Here is a 20,064-nt window from a genome sequence, read left to right as displayed (position 1 = left end):
GTTCGCAGTATCTCTTGACGAGGTCGCCATGACTTAATGAGCTAATTTTTTTGACGTAGTCGTCTGATGAAGAGATACTGCGAACTCGAGACCGTCAATGGTGAATTATTGTACGAAGACATAGAATGAATGTTGAGGTGAAGAAATGGACCGAAGATGGATCAAAAGACTAATATTTGATTGATTTATTACATTTCTAGACACTTTACTATCGATTCTACAATTGCCGATGAATTATGTACTGGAATGAAGTGATCTGTATAGTTATTAATGATGTGGAAATGATTGGTTGATAACATTGCCAACTCATTCTGTCTCTCTATCCAATTGTCCTGTGAGTTAATTGTTGCTGTCAATACAACTAAAGGCATGTCACCCAAGAATGGCATACTATTACCACCTTGATTGTAATTGTACATCATATCCTTCAAGTATGCCAATGCACCAAGTATTGTGTTCAACTCGAACCATGATGATTGAAGGAAGTTACAAGTATGATACACATGATTGGAGTACGTCCTCAAGTTCTTGTCCAACGTCACATCATTCCCCAGATATCCACTCTCCAATGGATACGAGTTGATCAATCTTGGTATTCCAGTAACTTCCAACAATGTCAAAATATGGAATGACTGATAGAGTGATTGGGTGATTAGTATGTATGGTGGAACCATTCCATGATTGATTGATTGATCATGACGAATAAATATTATTATTTACCATTTTACCATGCTCGATACCTTGGGTCATGTTGACGCTGATGTCGTAGATGTCCATGGAGTCGACGAGGACGACACCATCAATGCTGTTGGGATACATGGATGCGTATACTTGTGCAATGATTCCACCATATGACCATCCAACTAGTATTATATTGTCATTAACACCAAGTTGGGACAATGATTGTTTGAGGTCATCAACGGTCTGTACCACGGGCACTGACACACCGATATAATCACTCCATCCAAAACCATATCGGTCATATACACAATAATCAGATACTTGTGAAAGACCACCCTGATTGTTGTCCATCCTTTGGTTGAGCGTCTCCAATACATTGCCCCATATAGTACTAAAGAATGGTGTGCCTTTGGTTTGATTTTAGTCTTTGATTGATTGATTGAATGAATGATGATCACATACCTGCATCGAATACAAGGGTCTTGGAGTTGTTGCAACTCAAACTTCCTTCAACATCACCATCATGTTGCAGACATGACTGAGGGTTGCTGTAACATCGGAAGTGAAGTTGGCGATCATTGATGACTGGGAAGTGGCTGGTACCATTGCCAGTGATGTTGGCATAGGCAAGGTCACTGCCATGTTGGAGGTAGGGCAGGTCCATGATGAACACGAGGAAGAAGTTGATGATGGACAGTAAGCCCAGTGCACCGAATGTACATCGTGCAATGTTCCTTGGTATACGTTTGGTGATGCCCTTGCTGAATATAAGTGCCATTGCAAGGAGGGAGAGGTAGGTCAGTGTGCCGAGGATGATGAAGCGGACCTCAAGGTCCGTCGCACCACTACTCTTGCCCGTCTCGAGCATCAACTTGATCGAAGGAGTCATTGGCAAGTATAAGTATGATGCAATCAATACTGATGAAGTTAATAATCCTAATGAACTCAAACTGAGTTCCAACTTGATTGGTGAGTATGAGAATGGTGATGGCATCCTTGGTTGTATCTCTTTGTGTTGTGTTGGAGTAGCACCACTTGATTTAACTGAACTAAGTATCATCACATGTGTTAAACTTGCGCATTGATGGTCGATCAATTACACATTCAAACACACGCACACTGATAATAATCAAGTCCAAATTGGGACATCTTTCAGATTCAATCACACACACTCATTCAATCAATCAATCAATTATAATAGGGATGTATCCACACAACATAACAATCATATTGATCATGTTGGCATGTGCTCAGTTGACCAGGCCATGTCCAACTTACCCTCAGCCAACATACTTGGACCAATCAGACAGCTTGTTGATCAAGACTTACCAGGCTGTAGATGATATGATACAGTCCAAGATGGAACAATATGGCATACCAAGCTTTGTAGCCTCTGTTGTCTATGGTGATGAGATTGTGTGGTCCAAGGCATACGGCCTGCTCAACCCTGCCAACCCTCAATCATCGCCACCACTCACACTAGACAGCGGCCTTCGCATTGCCAGTGTAACCAAGTTGTTCACCGATCTGATGATGTACCAACTGCGAGACGCCCACATCATTGACTCCATCGACGACCCTCTCAGCAAGTATCTCACCAACTTTAGCGTGAACAACCCTTATGTTGCTACGAGCAAACGGCCAATCACACTTCGTCAACTGAGCAGTCATCAATCAGGCTTGGCACGTGAGATACCTTGTAGTCAAATGACTGATCCTGTCGAGTGTAGTCTACAGGCGGTACTATCCCGAGTGGCACGACAATACCTCGTAGTACCACAATACTCAATCACACATTATAGCAACTTGGGAGTGTCCTTGCTTGGACATGCATTGGAGAGCGCGATCAACGATGGTGATGACCGATCATACGAGAAGTATGTCACTCAATCAATTTTGGAACCATTGGGTATGATCAACAGTACATTTGATTACCAAGATTATGCTTCTGATCAGTTGGCAATTGGTGTGAACAAGTTGCCAAATGGGTCGTACCAAGCCATCGCTCCATCAAACAATGGATGGGGCAATCCATCTGGCGGTCTCTATTCGACCGCCCGCGACATGTCACGGTTCATGTCATTTTGGCTGAATGGTGGCGAGCTCCAAGCACCATGGCCCACGGCCAACAGCACGCAATACTCATCAGTCCTGGACCCTGCCACAGTCAATGAGGCGATGGAACCAGTGTCAGTGGTTAGCAATGGCGCGATGGCCTATGGCACACCATTCGAGATGTATTATGACACGAACAATGAAGTATGGTTACATTGTAAACTTGGAATATTGAATGGATTCCGTGCACAGGTGGCCATGGCACGACCTTTTAAACTTGGTGTATTCTTTGCCGCCATGATGAACTTTGACACAACAGATGTATTCACACAAGAGGCACTTGATATCCTATTACCAACATATCAATACTTATTGGAACAACAACAACATCAAGATCAATCAATAATTATACCAAATTCAAACATATTTATTGGTACATATCTCTCAAACACTGGACCATCAATCAAAGTATATGGAGATGGACTTGGACACCTTTTTGCCATACTCAATGGAGCCGCACCATTGTACAACCTGACAACATTTCAAGTGCCCGCATCAAACTTCATGGACATGGACATGTACATTGATATTGACATGGACACATCATATATACTAAGACTAATGATTTCCAATCCTGATGATCAGATATGTAAGAACATTGTTGATGGTGAGGATTATGAGTTGATATACTTCACTCCTGATCCAAATAATAATAATCAATGTTCAAGTGTATTTGTCATGGGACAAGATATGCTAAGGCAATAAAGAAATAAATAATAATTGGTACTACTTTGTATTACCCAAGGACAAGCATTAAGTGTTGGGTTAACCCAATGCAAGACCGATCGTTCGATCATCTAACCACGCGACACACACACCAACCCACTTCCCAACAACAATTGAGATAATATTTGTTACTTTTAGTTAGTTCCACTCACTTTTCACAATTCGATTCACAAGTTATAACTTCAAAAGTTATTTATAACTATACATACATTACTATATTCCTAAGGACTTTATAAATAGATAGATAGATATGGCATCAGATGGAAAGAGAAAGGAGGCAGATGCTGCCATGAAGGAGGGTGACAAACTGTATGTTTGAGTGAGGCTTGGTTGTTTGAATGATGTGAACTAATACTATGATGATTATGATATAGGATTACAAAGACATTGTTTAGATGGAAGCCTGATTGGATGGCCGCCCAATCTTATTATGAAACAGCAGCTAAATACTATCGAACTGCCAAGGTCTATGACTTGGCCAAGTATTGCTTCAAGCAACTGTCAGTCTGTCAAGTAAACTCCGATGTGTAGGTGTCTGTCTAGCTGACAACAACAACAAGCACATTCACGCACTCATTCACTAACATCCTACATCTAATAGCTTCTACCTTGCTGCAAAGAGTATTGAATCAGCCTCTGCAATGGCAAAAGAGACAGGAAACATACAAGAGACGACAGACTTGTTGATAGAGGCGAGCAAACTTTATAGAACAAACGGCAACTCATACGCTGCTGCTGATGCAATGGCCAAGGCTGCAAAGTATGTACACTCTATCTCAATCATTCAATCAATCATGTACTAACTCAATCAATCAATCACTTAAGGATGTTGGAGGACACTGACCTAAAGAGAGCAATTGAGTTATTGAACGATTGTTGCGAGTTGTTTGAGTTGGATGACAAGGAACATTACTCTGGCGATACTTTCAAGAGCACTATATCATTGTTGTTGAAGCATAAGATGTATGCAGAGACTGTTGACCTCTTGCTCGTTCAAAACAGAGTGTTTGTCAAGTTGAGCCAGACACACGATCTTCACAAGTCATGCCTCGGCGCAATCGTCATCAACCTTGCAATGGACGATGTAATCAGTGCCAAGAGAAGATACGAAGAGTTCTTGATGTATGTGTATATCCATCAATTCATTCATTCAATCATGTTGTTAACAGCTCTCTCTCCCTCCTTCACAGTAATCCAAGTTTCATTCACAGCCAAGAGGGCACTAATGCTCTTGAGCTTATTCATGCCTTTGAGAACAATGATAATGAGGCAGTCAAGAAGATCTCGTCGCGACCATTGTTCAACTTCTTGGATAATCAGATTGCAAAGATCGCCAAGAACCTGGCAGTGGCAGACTCTGTGACTGGTGCCGTTGGAAAGGAAGAGAGTGTACTCTAAGAGAGTCTGTTGTGTCTATGTCTGTATATATTTACATGATGGACATGCCCTGTCCGGATGGCCCAACCTAGCCTTGCCTGTATTCATTCGTTCATTTGTTCATTCTTTCATAAACACTCCATCGTTGGAGTAGACGAGTTGGGTCGCCCACGCAATATTGTACACACGATCTCATCTTCTTGGCCTCTTGTACTCTGGTGCGCTTGATGATGAGGACGTCGAAGAAGAAGAAGACTTCTTTGACCTGTCCTCAACCAGTGTGATGTTCAGGTCTTCGTCAGTCTCCCATCCAACCTCCTCTTGTAGATCCTTTCGCTTCTTGCTTGATCGCTCCAACACTGTGTCTAGAACCTCCTTGAACATCCTTCGTCTGTTGATCCACTCCCGTCTGGCCTTGGCATGATTGGCCTCCAGTGTCTTCTTTGAGTCTGCCGTCAATGATGTATTCTTGCTCTTGTATGCCTTGAGTTTGGCCGACATGTCCGCCGTATCCTTTGTCAAACGTTCAATCTCCTCATCAATCTTGTCATCCGTGAGCTGCGCCTCCAGTTGTTTGGACTCGGCCTGCAGCGACTTGAGCTGCTGGTCCAGATCCTCTCGCTCTGCTCTCAAAGCTGTGTTTTGACGAGTGACATCGTCTGGACGTGGCTTTGGACCGTCCACAGGCTGACCATATTCATCCAACTCATCCTTCTGATCCATCCAATACACCAATGACTTTCCACTCTCCTTACAAACAATCTTTCCCTGGTCTGCCAACAACTTTAACATCTTTGTCACCCTTGTCTTTCCATATTGTGGATGAGCAAGTTCAATCTGTTGAGGACTGAATGGTCTATTATTCTAATGTAATGTACATGCATTAATATGAATGATTGATTGATTGATTGAATGAGTGTCATGGTTACCTTTTTGAAGTATGCTACCAGTAACTCTTCATCTTTAGATACGAATGATGCTGTTGTCGATGACTTCTTGCTCATATTTAAATATGTATGTAAATATGTATGTATATGTATTAATGATAACTTGTAAATGATAGAATGAACAGACTTTGAAGAGACTTAAGTCGTAGTTCAGTCACCCCGCTCAGCTAAGCACAGTTTTCAATGCGGTCCAAGTTCGGAAGTCAATGTAACCCAGAATGGTGTCGCGAGATATGAAAGTAGAAGAATCCACACAAAGATGACATAACTTGTACAACAACAACAACTATTAGTTAGTTAGTTATACAGTTGTCATTATTTGTAGATATATTATATTTATTATTTTAACAATTCATTCATTCATACATACAATCATACTTTAAAGAATGGAGGATAATACAACAAAGTTGATACATCAGGAACAACATATGCCTTTGAAGGCGATGGAGAAGACTGAATACCCTGTTACACAAACTATTGCTACACTATTACATGATGAACAAGTCAATCAACAACATAATAATATTAATAACAGCAATAGCGACAACAACAATGATAATAACAACATTAACAACAATAACAATAACAACGCTGCCAACAATGACATTAGAAATAATAATAATGTAATGAATCATATAGATTTGAGAAAGAGTGCATCTAGTTGGGCAAATATCAATAAGATTACATCTACACCTCCATTTTCACCTGCTCCAATGTTACATGTGTCATTACCGCCACCAATACAGGAGATACCGACTACACCATCATTATCGAATGGATACAATACAAGAAAGGGACTATCATCATCAACATCATCAGCACAAACACCACCAATATCAGCATATGACGAACGTCTTAAACAGGAGCAACGCGATATGATGCGCAAGAGCACAGACAGCAATGGCAGCGTCGGCAGCTTGGGCTCACATAAGCGTGGCAACTCATACCTATTGTACATGGTGGGCAACATGGCCGACAAGCGAATGACTGCTCATGGCAACCATGCCTACACCTCGTACAACTCACCCGCAAACATGTACATTGACACTATGAATGGCGAGTTGACCGCATCGTCGGCGTCTCACTCGCACGGCCCGCTGTCCGAGTCGGCACACTCGGCCTCGTCCTATCTGGCCTACACGACAAACAACACTGAGCCCATCGATGTCACAGTGCCACTCGATCACAACACACCAAGTGTAAATGTGTTCCAGCCGGAGCAGACATGCACGGCTGAGCATCGCCAGTCATACATGTGGAATGAGAAGTTCCAGTACATCGTGGACATGGAAGAGAGCGAGCTAAAGTACCAATACATGGCTGGTGTCGCCAAGGACTTTGTATACTGCGCAAACACTTATGGCAAGATCATCATATCAGAGCGCAGTCTGCCCGACGAGCAAAAGACCATCCTGCCCAAGACAATGGGTGGAGTGGCTGGCGGCACCAAGTACAAGTGCCATGGCATCATCTTCAAGTTTGTGGTCGATGTCGAGATCGCGCCCGGTCTGTGGATGTATGGCGACACAACGCGCTCGGACGAGAAGGCCAAGAAGTCGGCCGGTCACGAGCTCAAGGGACTCAATCATTTTATGGACCACTCAGATGGATTGATCAGATTCCCACTCATGGCCATCATTGACTATCGTGGATACCGTCTGCTGGCCATCTCCAATCTGCCCATCACCAAGGAGTCCATCGTCTATGGCTCCAACGATGGTGGCAAGACCGTTCACAATTCAGATCCTCTCATCGAAGCAGAGATGAAGCGTCTGGCCAAGAAGATGTTCATCAAGGGACATACAGTGGGCCTGAACACTCCAGTCACAATCTTTGGCCCTGGCGACATTGAAGTGCACAAGGGTACCGATGGTCGCTACTACATGATAGACTTTGCCCGTGCCTTCCCTCCAGAATATCCAGCTCACATGTAAGTTGTCGTTTGTTTGTTTGAATGGATGAAAGGTTGATTGCTGACAAATGACCACCTACTAGACATGGCAAGATTGGAAGACAGATATTCTATTCGATGCTAAGACCTGAACTATTGCTCAAGTTCAATGTTGAGCTCAGTCCAGATGCATTCTCTGGCTGGCAGACTGGCGCAGACGAAGAACAAAACAATCAAGATGTCATTGACATCACGACAAAGTATCACAATGAGCTCATTCCAGAGGTGGCAGGATTCATCCAACAGACATTTGTGAGTACTCATCAACGACATTGATTGATCATGCACCTCCTAACATCATCATCAATCAATCAATCACTCTATTCAGGGCTCAATAACAAAGATGGAATCATCAGATAACTTCTTTGATCATTTAACATTCAAAAAGCTGGGCAGTCATGGTGCCAACACGCATAACAATGACTTCCAACAAAAGACATTCGATGTACTGAGGTGCTTGATATTGTTGCACAGCTATGGCGTCAACCTGCGATACTTGGGATCGATATGTTCAAACATTCGAGAGAAGGACTTGCGAACAACAGTATTCACAGAGGTCATTGCCAGAGTGTGGAAGAGACTGATAAGTGCCCGTCTGCGAGATATGATGGACAAGACCAACAGGCCATCAGACGAGTCCATCCAAGTCATTGCCGAGGTGTTTGACTTCCTGCTCAACCCTCTCACCTACCACGATCACACCCAATTCTGGTCCTCAATGGCACCTGGCAACTTCAAGTTCGCGGCCATGCGTACCTATCCCAACTGTCTATCCAAATTTGAGATGAACAGCGAGTAAGTAGTTTAGTTAGGTTGTGAGCCTCGAGATGTGTCACGTACTAACGACGACCATCACTTCAACCAACCTCAGCTTCGACCTTAGGAATTCTATTGATTGTAGATTCTTGGTAGCGAGCTTGATCAGATTGTTCAACGTCAAAATCAACTCAGATGCCTACGAACAGTTCTTAGCCAATCCACGATACGTCATCTCGAGACGAGACATCCTTGAGGTGGAGTCAACGGTCAAGTACCCAATAATCATTGACTTTGCCGCTGGCTCTCAACTGTTGTACCAGGTGAAGAGTGTTATGGTGCAGCCAAGGCTACCACCACCAGAGCTGATGCGATGGCTCGAGATGGGCCAGGACATGATGCACAACGCACACCTCAAGATGCCCATGTCCGCCAGCATCTGTTTGAAGAAGGCGGCTGCCTACATCATGATGTCGAACCTCTCCCCACAAGTGCGTCTGGCCTACCTCATGCTCAAGCGTGGCATCTGCATGATGTCCTTCCTGATGCGCCACCCCTGCATCCAGAACGACCCGCCACTCCTGGCGCTGTGGGGCATGATGTACCACAAGATAGCCACCTACTACCTGTTCTACAGCTACGACAAGGACAAGTTCAAGGAGAACATCCAACTCTCAATCAACAAGCTCAATGAGTCGCTGGACAAGATTGATCTGAGCATGATCGCCACGCCCTACCTCAAGATGTCGCTGCCCAATGACCTATGTCTGGAGGACAACCCACAGTACATCGACTCGATCAAGAAGTCCAAGGTATACAACCTGCTCTCATTCGCTTATCTTCTCAATACTTCGCTTCCCGACACGCCCGTCTTCAACTTTGTCACAAAGACACTCGAGTCGATAACTGTCATCAGTCACCTGTACATCCCCGAGCAGCTGCGCGACATCATGGACGACTCATTCATGGCCAGCTTCTTTACACACTTGCCAAACGTCACAGATATCGTCCTCACCGACACAATCATTGAGCCAGAGACGGCAAATGCCGCTGCGCTGCTCACCAAGCTCAGGTCCATCGAGTTGAAGAACGTCAATGTGGCGTCACGCCCCTCTCAGACGTCCATGATCAACAGCTTGGACCAACTACTGTTCTCATGGCTGGGCAATTGCCCATCTATTACAACTCTACATCTGGGTGCTGCGTGGCTCAAGGATGAGACACTGGAGCAGAGCATCCCCCTGATGGCCAACCTTGAGAACTTGGCCTTGGCCGAGTCCAGCATTACCGACAAGACATTGATTGCCATCGCTCAGGTCGTCAACAATCTGCAAACACTGTCACTTCGCTCACTTTCTGGTGTGAGCGACACGGGAGTCAATGCTCTCATGAAGCCCACACTCACAAGCCTGTCCCTCTCACTGCCCGACATTACCGATGCAGTGGGTATCAACATTGCTGCCATCGCCGCCAACCTCAAACATCTGGACCTCTCTGGTTGTGTGCTACTCACTGCTCAGGTGCTCACAGATATACTGGCCGCGGACAAGGACATGGAGCATCTAGACATCACACGAACACAGATCGAAGCCAACACATTCGAGGCGTTGGAGATGCATGGAGCGCGCAAGCTGACCACCTTGGTGTGGGACAGTTGTCTAAACAATGTCGAGGAGTCGTCCATCGCCACGCTGTCCATGATCTCCAGCCCGCTCAAGACACTGCGTCTGCCCAACTACAGTGGCGAGTACGCCGTGCTCTGGAACCTGTTCAACAAGCTGCCCTACCTCGAGACGCTGCGCATGCCGTCCGACATGTACCTCCCGGCGTTCATCGATATCTATCGCGCGCAATTCGAGCAGAACGACCAGATACTGGTGGCTCCGCTCAAGTCTCTCCAGCGTCTGGACGTGTCTAAGATGGTGGTGTCACTCGAGTCGCTCAGCTACCTCTTGGACCTCTGCCCATTGGTCGAGTCACTGCTGATGGACTCTTTGCAGTTTGTCAACCAGGACACCAAGAAACCAGTGATCATAGATGACAATGTGATGGTTATACTCAGTGGATACTTCCTCAATCTGAAAGAGTTGGACATTAGCAATTTCCCAGTGGAGAAGTATTGCATTGGATGTATACTGACGCGATGCGAGTCCATCCGACGAGTTCACCTTCGTCGATGTCCCAAGATCACCGAGAATGACCTCGCCATGCTCCAGCTCGAGTATCCCCATGTCAACTTTATCGGAGAACAAGGCTTTGCTGGACAATCACCTGTCTTTTAAACAGAAAGTTCAGCGGAACATGCGAATATTCCGGAACTTGGATTCCCCATTCACACCAAGCCATCCCCCAGTCTCTACCACCCCCCTGGCCTCAATCAAAACATATCACATGGCCCCCATCAAGTCGACATGAATTACCAATTTGACACACAAAACGGATTGACAAACAGACCTTACAAGGTTATATTTATAAATAGAATTGTACAGAAATCCTTGGAAATAGGATACTCCAACTAACTCTTTGCATGGGATTATTAATAATTCAAAAAATATCAATAAGTTTCCGAAACGCCACATCCACCATGTTCATCACCCTATTACTTTCCCGTCGTCTTTTGACTATGTCTCGTCGTCTTTGTTTATCAAAGCGTGTTCAAAGTTCGAAAACGGATGGATTGTTGTGTGTCCTGGTCCTCTGCAAACTTCAAGTTTTGCAAACAACTTTTTATGCGTGGGGTGAACTGCTTTGGAATAGCGTTCTGCAAGGGGGTTCGAGTAGATTATGTGTGTGAATGTTTGGTGACTGAATAAGGTGTCATCTGTCTGGTCCAGTCTGGACAATGTTCTGTTCCTTGCTGACTGTACTGTATGTTTTGTTTGTTGTTGATGCTGTTGTTGTTATTATTATTGGGCATCATCTCTATTCTCCATACACACACACACACACACACATACACTCAAACATCATTCCAAAGAACGATAGATCTTGTGAATACTTGGTATTGACATTGAGACAACAACAGACACATACACACACTAACAACAACTAAGAGAGAGAGTGCTTCCTTCTCCTTCGTTTCAGACATCATAGATCATCAACGCAACACTGCCGCGTACCGATTCTTTTGGCCCACCCGCCACTCACTCGCACTTGTTAACAAACCAAGGACACCAAACAACAACTTCGAGAACATCACTCACAAAATTCAATCATTCATTCAATCATTCCTCATTCATTCAATCACTGTATTCCGGTAACAGATACGTCATCGTCATACACACAAACATACATTCATCATTCATTCATACAACATCAAGAATATAATGTCGTCAACAGAAGAACAACAACCACAACATCAATCATTTGATGAACAACTTAATAGCAAACAGCAACCAAAGGATAAGAAATCATTCAGAGAGATACTTTCATATTGGCATGTAAAGGAACCACTCCAGAAGCCAAGTCCAACATCGAGTCCACGAGTCTCTCTTAGATCATCAATCACATCACCACGAGGAGGACAACAACATGTTGCCCAATCATTATCACATTCACAATCATCAGAACAACTGTTACATAACAACTACAACAATATGTCGTCAGAGTCACAGTCACAGCCACAACATATAGAGACAATACATCCAGCTCCAGAGAATGTGGAAGCTGAGATAATACCAGTTATTATAACCGAGACATATACAATCCCTCAAGAGCTACAGAATTATCATCAACAACAACAGATGGAGCAACAGGCGATGGACAAGTCGCATCAACAACAGAAGCAACAGATGGAGGATGCCATCAAATCATTCCAACAACAACAACAACAGCCTCCACCACTGCGATCCTCCACCAACTATACGGCTGGAGCACTCTCCAACTCGGTAGTGCCACACAACAATCTAATGAGCACAATCAATCTGCGCCAGAGCAATAACTGGGCCAATATAACACGCGAGCCAACCAACCCGTACATGTCCATCAGCGAGAGCCTTGGCATGCCCAAGCCCGAGCCCGTCAACACGCTCGAGCAGGAGCTCACCACCACAGACATATCGGCCTACTCGCTGTACTCAATCTCGTCCAACGAGTACTCGTACTCGAGCGGCACCTTCTCTTCGGGCAGCAGTGGCGCAAGCTCATACGTCGATGACAGCTCCACGAGTGGCTCGTCCAACTACTTGTCCTACACGACCACCCACCCCTCCATCGAGGCCAAGCCACGCCAGCACAACATACCCGAGGTTGAAGTGTTTGAGCCCGAGACCGAGTGTCAGAGCAAGTACTACGAGCACACCTGGAACGAGATCTTCCAATACCTCATGGATCAGCCCGACACCTCTGAGTACAAGTATGAACTGATGGCAAAGACAGCAACTGGTAAGTCTACATCTCAACATTCGCGAATGACCTGGTACCTCTCATACTAACCAATCAATCAATCAAAAGACTTTGTATATTGCGCCAACACATTTGGAAAGATCATTATATCAGAGAGGAACCTGCCTGATGAGCAGAAGACGATCAAACCTTTGGAACTTGGTGGTGTGGCTGGAGGCCAAAAGTACTTGTGCAAGGACATCATCTTTAAGTTTGTGATGGACGTCGAGATCGCACCAGGCCTTTGGATGTATGGTGATCAATCGCGTTCAGATGAGAAGGCCCAAAAGTCAGCCGGTCACGAGCTCAAGGGACTCAACCACTTTATGGAGCACTCAGAGGGCATCATCAGATTCCCACTGGCTGCCATCATCGACTATGGTGGCTACCGTCTGCTGGCCATCTCCAGGCTGCCAATCAACAAGAAGACCATCGTCTATGGCTCCAACGACGGAGGCAAGACCGTGCACAACTCTGACACCAAGGTCGACACCGAGATGCGACGACTGGCCAAGAAGATGAATATAAAAGGTCATCTGGTCGGTCTGACCAGCCCGACGCTGATCTACGGCCCTGGTGACATTGAGGTGCACAAGGGTACCGATGGACGTTACTACATGATCGACTTTGCCCGTGCCTTCCCACCCGAGTATCCCCAGATCGTTGGCAACCGAATCGGAAGAGAGATCTTCTACTACATGCTGCGTCCCGAGTTTGTGATGAAGACCGAGACGTCGCTGAGCCCCGACGCCTTCTCTGGCTGGCAGACGGGCAAGGACGAGGAGCTGTCCAACTGGGAGGTGATCGAAGCGTCGGCCAAGCTGCACAACGAAACCATCCCCGACTGCGTCAAGCATCTGCAGAGCGCATTGGACGACGAGAGCGACCTCGAGTCTGAGCGTTTGCTCATTAGGAACCTGCTCAAGTTCAACATGGGTGGTCTCGAGAGCGAGCAAACACGCAGCGCAGTCAGTCTGGCGCGCATCATCAACATCATCCACTCCCGTGGCATCAATCTGCGTTACATTGGTCTCATTTGTCAAAAGACTACATCGCGTCCACTCAAACAGATGTTGATGACCGAGATGGTTGCACGAGTCTGGAAGAAGATCATCAAGGCCAAGATGAGACAGTCGATGCAAAAGTCCAACAGACCCACTGAAGAGCCCGCTCGCATCATCTCCGAAGTTTTTGACATCCTAATGAACAAGCACAAGCGTGCCCAGCACCTCACCTTCTGGTCGACCATGAACCCAGGTGGCTTCAAGAACGCCGCGTTGCAAGCCTTTACCGGTTGTCTATCAAAGACCGAGATGAAGGAAGAGTAAGCATTACATGAGCCAGGGCGCATGCACCAACAAACATACTAACTCAATCTATCACAAACAGCTTCGATCTTAGAATAACAATCGACTTGAAGTTGTTGGTAATGAGGTTGGTAAGCATCATGAGGGTCAGAATCAACCCAGATGCATACAGAGAGTTCATTGCCAATCCAAACTATGTGATCACAAAGAATGACATTGAGGACGTCGAGTCCTCGGTCAAGTATCCAACCGTGGTCGACTATGCCGCTGGTGTACAACTGATTGAGGACATCAAGAAGGTGTCCAACTACAACAGCCACCAGGCGCCACAGTCCCTGCGCTGGGTCGACACTGCTCAAATGAAGATGCAATCTGCACTGCGCTCTATGCCACTGTCCGCCAAGATCATCTCCAAGCAAGCATTCACCTATCTGTTCAAGGCCAACATGTCGCCAAACGTTCAGGACTCCATCGCCCTGCTGTCAACATCCATCAATCTGCTGCGACAGGCCAGCAGCTACCACAAGGACAACGCCGACCTGTGCGCAATGTGGGGCATCACACATCTCAAGATGGCCACCAACAACCTATTCTTCACGAGAAATGTCGACAACTTCAAACGCCACGCCGACCTGGCACTCGAGAAGCTGGACACAGCCCTGGCCATCGATCCCGATGTCGTGGCCTCGCACCTCAAGCAAACTATCCTCATGCTTCCACAGGAGCACCAGCACCGCAACAGCGTGGTGATGTTGTACGAGTTGTACACATTGATCTACCTGCAGGAGCGCTCCAAGCCCGAGAGCCTAATCAGGAGTCTCATTCCCAAGGCCATCAATCACATCACTCTCATCCGTTGCTACGAGACGCCCGAGGAGCTGAGCTCAGTCCTGGACGACACAATCATGCCCAAGTTGTTTGACAGCCTTCCCAACCTCACAAATGTCATGCTGCGAGGTATCTCCATCACTCCAGCACTGCTCCAGTCGCTGTCCAAGCTTGAGAAGATCGAGATGTTGCGTCTGGACAAGGTTACCATATCGACCGAGTCGAATGAGGACGCTCCCGAGGGCACCACTCACAGCCTCAACCAACTGTTGATCAATGTCTTTAACAGCTCGCCATCATTGTCAAAGCTGCAACTCAAGTCAACCAACTTGGAGGGCCATTCAATCGAAGTGTTGGCCCCATTGATGAGAGGACTCAAGAACCTGCATCTCCAACACGTGAATCTTACCGATGGTTGTCTGACTGAGATTGCGCCATACTTGGTCCGACCTCGAGTCACTCTCCATCCGCTCCTGCGCAGCCATTGGTGATGCCGGTGTCATCCAGATGCTTAACACCTGTGTCAAGTTGACATCGCTCCGACTCAGACAGCCATCAATCACGTGCAAGTCGGCCAAGGCAATCGCTGCCAACGCATCCTCCCTTGAGCGCCTCAACCTTTCCGGTTGCAACCTGATTGCCCCCGAACGTCTGAGCGAGATCGTTAAGAATGCGCCAAGACTCCGTGTACTGAACCTGTCCAGCACGCTCGCCGACTCGTCCATCCTCGAGTCTATGGAGAGCCATGGTGCCAAGGCACTCACTGCACTAAAGCTCGACTACACCAACACCCTGTCCACCGAGACCAACCCCATCCAAACGCTGTCAATGATCGAGCCCAAGCTCGAGGTTCTGCACTTGCCCAACTACAATGAAGACCATCAGATCCTCTGGAACCTGCTGCGCAAGCTGCCCCAACTCAAGAAGCTCAAGGTGCCGACCAACACCAACATGCACATGGTGATGCAGACGTACAAGGAGCAGATGCAAGAGGCCATCGAGGACGCCTTTGAGCTGCCCCTCTCGGAGCTCACAACCATCGATCTGTCCACCACCCTGCAGTCAGTGTCTGCACTAACCAGCATCATTGCACTGATGCCAATGATGGAGTCCATCTCGCTGGCCAACATGAAGTTGGTCAATGACAAGAACCAAGTAGTGGAGGTCAGCGACACGATACTGGCAGCCATTGGACCACTTTTCCACAATGTCAAGGAGCTCGACCTCTCTGGATTGAACATCGAAAGAAGAAACATACCCTGTCTCATCTCTCGCTGTAACCAACTTCAGAACCTCTATCTCCACAACTGTGTTGCACTCACCGATCGAGACATACACGAACTCAACCAGGAGTTCCCCAGTATCAACTTTGTCGGAGGTGCCAAGTTGGACAAGTCCCAGCAGCTAGATACCTGTGTTTGTTGAGCAACAACATCATCATCCTGGATAGTCCTGGCAATGGTCACAGACATTACCTTGGAATGGAGTGTGATCAAGAGTATGACAACATTGAAAGCCGACATAGTTCCGGAGTTGAGACAATGAGGTTCCATCATACATCACATCACAAGAGCACTAGTCAAGCCTGCCTTCCTGACCATCGTCATCATCATCATAATGTCGGTCTCCCATCCGATCGATATGATAATATATCTACTTTATAAACATGAACAACTCCCTTCACTTCTGTACATACATACATACACATTACATGTTAACATACAACCGTCTATCAATTCTCTTGATCTTGCTTTGCTGTATTAACAACTTCAGTATGATCATCCATTCATTGTTAATTAAATATCTATTGTAATGAATAAGAAGGGCATCATGTGGTAATGATGGCCCGCCAACCCGTAATCTCGGTGGTGCCCATCTCAAGGTGCACCCCCACCAATGTTCGGCCGTTGGGAGGTTTGGGGGTCAATGATATCGGCCCTGTGAATGGTCCTCACCCATCATCAGTGCACTCCACACGACAATCACATTCGATCTAATCACTCGATTTTTTTGGCACAAAGCTATAAAAAAACAATAAAATTTTTGATCAACAACCGTCGACCGTCATTGCGCAGTAGGGCCATCTGATCAAGCTAGTTACGTGAATGTTTGCATTATGGTGTTAGTGTGTTTGAGAAAGTGTCAGTTACTACACTCAGGGTAGGGCCTCCCCCTCCACTATTACTCCGATACCTGTGCAGATGATGATTCTACCTATCTACCTTCAGTAGGCTTTGCCTTCCAAGATTGCAAGTGAGTAGCGCGGCTTCCAAGGCCAATCCAAAACCAAACATCGAGGCACTAATTCAGACCACATTACCAAATTAATTGCCCTTATGCATCATCTCCAGAGACAAGACAATAACCTTACTTACTAACATACTTTATTATAATAATAACTAATAATATATATATATTTAGATAGATAGATAGTAAGATAGACATTAAGATAGAAAGAGATAAAGAGGATGGGGCGCATCAATGTATATACAGCAACAGTTGTTGTTCTATCTGTATTGTTTATAATTTGTAATTTTAATATAGGTGTAGTCAATGGACAAGACGGCGGTGTTGATCCAGAGGCAAGATGCGAGTATTATAATAACTACACAGAGTGTCAAGGTTACTTAGTATCACGTATGTCATACATTACCTCTTTTGGCGGTCACCATGTGTCACGTGATTGATTGATACAGTGGTATCAGCTGACACGTTTCACCTGATTGATCACGTGATTCAATTCGAATTTCGTAAATCGAAATCAATCTTGAAGGAGCTCCCCCTTCATTTTGAAATTTCCAATGCTAACCATCAATCAATCAATCAATATTTAAACAAACAGAGTGGATATATGTTCCAAAGGGATTTAAACAGGATGATCTACTTCAGAAGGCAAAGGATGGTTTGATAGTGAGAGGTATTTGCCCATCACTTCCATTTGATTACTTGTCCAAATTCGTCTGCAACAGAGCTTTCAGCGCATGCAATCAGACATCTTTGACACCAAACGCAAACTCAAAGTACACTGTAATGTCGATGTATGGCAGTGTGTGTCATAAGGATTGCTCCAATGTCTATGTAAACTGCTCTCTAGCCGGTTTGTTGGACTGCGAAGAGAAGTTTGCCAACTCCACTGCTGTGGTGTTCCCCGAGGTGGGCAACACCTTTGACCTCGCCTACTATGGTGGTCCGTCCGCCTACACCATCCCATGTCTAGACATCAATGAAATCGGCAGTAACAGGACTGAACAGTTTAGTATGTATTTTCAAAACTATCATGTGATCGATCGATCACGTGACTTCAATCACGTGACATATCGCTAATACTCTCTCTGACATACTCTAGCATGCCCAAGTCCATTGATAGGAAGGAACTCGACAGGTAGACAGAGACAGATCGATGAGGAGAATGGATACACGTTTGCAGGTGACACCATGCCTTGCGTATTCCCATGTCCAGCTCCTATATTCTCAACGCGTCAATGGAGCATGTTCAAGCGTGCCGTAGAGATTACCGCGACTATATCATTCATCTGCACGTCGGTCGTGTTGTTCACGTACGCCGTACTGAACAAGAAGTATGACAGACATGCCATCTGTATCATTGGTATCTCATTTGGATTGTGGATAAGCAATATGACCGATTTCCTTTTGTTTGGCGCTGGATGGGAGTTGCAATGTCCCGAGCCAGGCCGTCAGAGTGTTCAATCCGATAGAATCTGCGCTGCTCAAGGTATCCTATTCCAGTTTGGTGTCATCACATCCATCCTCTGGTGGTCAACCATGGCCTTTGATCTCTGGTTGGTGTTGCGCAGAGGTAAATATCAGCTGAATCTTCAAAGTCATGTGACCTTGAAATTGGAAGTCACGTGACATCAGATAATATTTACTAATCCATCATCATCACAATCCAACTTAACAGTCAAGACCCAAAAGTCATATGAGAAGTACTATACTGTAGTGATCACACTGATTGCTGTCTTCCTGACAGTCTTGCCAGCTGGAATGAACAAATATTCATCAACCTTTGGAGGCATGGGGTATGTATTCAATCACTTAACAAGTCCAACATGATCATACCTACTCACATCAGCCTGTTCCTTGATCCTTGATCACACATATCAGATGTTGGATTGGCGACAACAACTTCCTCAATGGAGTCTTCTGGGGACCACTCACATTCTGTCTCTTAGTTGGAATTGTCTTTATCATATTGATTTTACGCGAAGTCTACAAGGTATGTTCTTGAACTTGGAATGAATCCAGACATCCCCACACTCACTAACACAAACTCAAACTAAATCACAAACAACAGGTTGTCAAACGAGTTGACACTGGAAAGAAGAAGTCAATGAGAATGATCAGATACAATCTGAAGCCATTCCTGATTATCTTGTTCTTGTTTATGGAGTTTATTTATATGTTCTGTTACCACTTCTACCTGCAGACACTCGAGTCCACCGTGGTAGACAAGATGTCTGTGTGGGTCAAGTGCTTGCTGGCGGGCGGCGACGACCAGTGCGTGATCAATCCCATTCCATTCGGCTCACAGTTCATGTACTATTTCTTCCTGCGCTTCATTGGCATTGAGATGTTGCTGTTTCTATGGCATCAACCGCCGTGCCAAACAGATCTGGCTGACGTCATTCTTCTTCCACAACCGATTCTACTCGATCAATCTGTCGCTGTCTTCCAAAACCAGCATGTCATCGTCGGCGCCCACTACTGGCAGCACACGTATGTCACACTTTGGCAATGGCACCAGCAACCTATCGCGCACCCTTGAAGAGTCGGCCAGTGGTGAGGCTTCCGATGTTGTCGAGCGCGACAACAAGCCATCACGTACTGTCACATTGGCAACTAGCAATTCCAACAACAACAACAACAATAACGAACAAATATAATATATATCCATGTATACCATTCATCACACTTCGATAGCCATATGTCTATATATAGGTTGGGCATTAATAACAACAACAACCAGGCCTGG

General features: G+C 45.7%; 8 protein-coding genes across 8 annotated transcripts; 6 read left to right on the top strand and 2 right to left on the bottom strand.

The window, feature by feature from the left end:
* Window positions 1–209: 209 nt before the first annotated feature.
* SAMD00019534_017550 (hypothetical protein) lies at window positions 210–1,675 on the bottom strand (the record flags this gene model as incomplete). The annotated part of the gene is made up of 3 exons (XM_012902346.1): window positions 210–632; window positions 721–1,088; window positions 1,144–1,675. Coding segments are annotated over 3 exons (1,323 nt in total), but the record flags the coding sequence as incomplete, so codon positions are not given.
* A 209-nt stretch (window positions 1,676–1,884) lies between these two features.
* Window positions 1,885–3,495, top strand: SAMD00019534_017540 (hypothetical protein; the record flags this gene model as incomplete). The annotated part of the gene is made up of 3 exons (XM_012902345.1): window positions 1,885–2,771; window positions 2,814–3,169; window positions 3,206–3,495. Coding segments are annotated over 3 exons (1,533 nt in total), but the record flags the coding sequence as incomplete, so codon positions are not given.
* A 277-nt stretch (window positions 3,496–3,772) lies between these two features.
* Window positions 3,773–4,920, top strand: SAMD00019534_017530 (hypothetical protein; the record flags this gene model as incomplete). The annotated part of the gene is made up of 5 exons (XM_012902344.1): window positions 3,773–3,831; window positions 3,897–4,049; window positions 4,124–4,282; window positions 4,348–4,644; window positions 4,734–4,920. 5 exons carry the CDS (start codon window positions 3,773–3,775, stop codon window positions 4,918–4,920), a joined length of 855 nt encoding a protein of 284 aa, XP_012757798.1.
* Window positions 4,921–5,091: 171 nt separating this feature from the next.
* Window positions 5,092–5,903, bottom strand: SAMD00019534_017520 (hypothetical protein; the record flags this gene model as incomplete). Its single annotated transcript, XM_012902343.1, has 2 exons — window positions 5,092–5,763; window positions 5,829–5,903. The coding sequence occupies 2 exons, from the start codon at window positions 5,901–5,903 to the stop codon at window positions 5,092–5,094; spliced, it is 747 nt and encodes a 248-aa protein (XP_012757797.1).
* Window positions 5,904–6,559: 656 nt separating this feature from the next.
* On the top strand, window positions 6,560–10,835 carry SAMD00019534_017510 (hypothetical protein; the record flags this gene model as incomplete). Its single annotated transcript, XM_012902342.1, has 4 exons — window positions 6,560–7,776; window positions 7,842–8,049; window positions 8,126–8,592; window positions 8,669–10,835. The coding sequence occupies 4 exons, from the start codon at window positions 6,560–6,562 to the stop codon at window positions 10,833–10,835; spliced, it is 4,059 nt and encodes a 1,352-aa protein (XP_012757796.1).
* Window positions 10,836–12,149: 1,314 nt separating this feature from the next.
* On the top strand, window positions 12,150–15,562 carry SAMD00019534_017500 (hypothetical protein; the record flags this gene model as incomplete). The annotated part of the gene is made up of 3 exons (XM_012902341.1): window positions 12,150–12,936; window positions 13,006–14,260; window positions 14,326–15,562. 3 exons carry the CDS (start codon window positions 12,150–12,152, stop codon window positions 15,560–15,562), a joined length of 3,279 nt encoding a protein of 1,092 aa, XP_012757795.1.
* A 16-nt stretch (window positions 15,563–15,578) lies between these two features.
* On the top strand, window positions 15,579–16,496 carry SAMD00019534_017490 (hypothetical protein; the record flags this gene model as incomplete). The annotated part of the gene is made up of 1 exon (XM_012902340.1): window positions 15,579–16,496. The coding sequence occupies one exon, from the start codon at window positions 15,579–15,581 to the stop codon at window positions 16,494–16,496; it is 918 nt and encodes a 305-aa protein (XP_012757794.1).
* Window positions 16,497–18,107: 1,611 nt separating this feature from the next.
* Window positions 18,108–19,975, top strand: SAMD00019534_017480 (hypothetical protein; the record flags this gene model as incomplete). The annotated part of the gene is made up of 6 exons (XM_012902339.1): window positions 18,108–18,327; window positions 18,418–18,888; window positions 18,994–19,111; window positions 19,197–19,308; window positions 19,387–19,589; window positions 19,663–19,975. 6 exons carry the CDS (start codon window positions 18,108–18,110, stop codon window positions 19,973–19,975), a joined length of 1,437 nt encoding a protein of 478 aa, XP_012757793.1.
* Between the last annotated feature and the right edge of the window lie 89 nt (window positions 19,976–20,064).

The sequence above is a fragment of the Acytostelium subglobosum genome, assembly GCF_000787575.1.
Source record: "Acytostelium subglobosum LB1 DNA, scaffold: scaffold3, whole genome shotgun sequence".
Classification (NCBI taxonomy): Eukaryota; Evosea; class Eumycetozoa; order Acytosteliales; family Acytosteliaceae; genus Acytostelium; species Acytostelium subglobosum.
The sequence above is the reverse complement of the archived record's forward strand: the minus strand, read 5'-3'. Positions and strand labels throughout refer to the sequence as shown.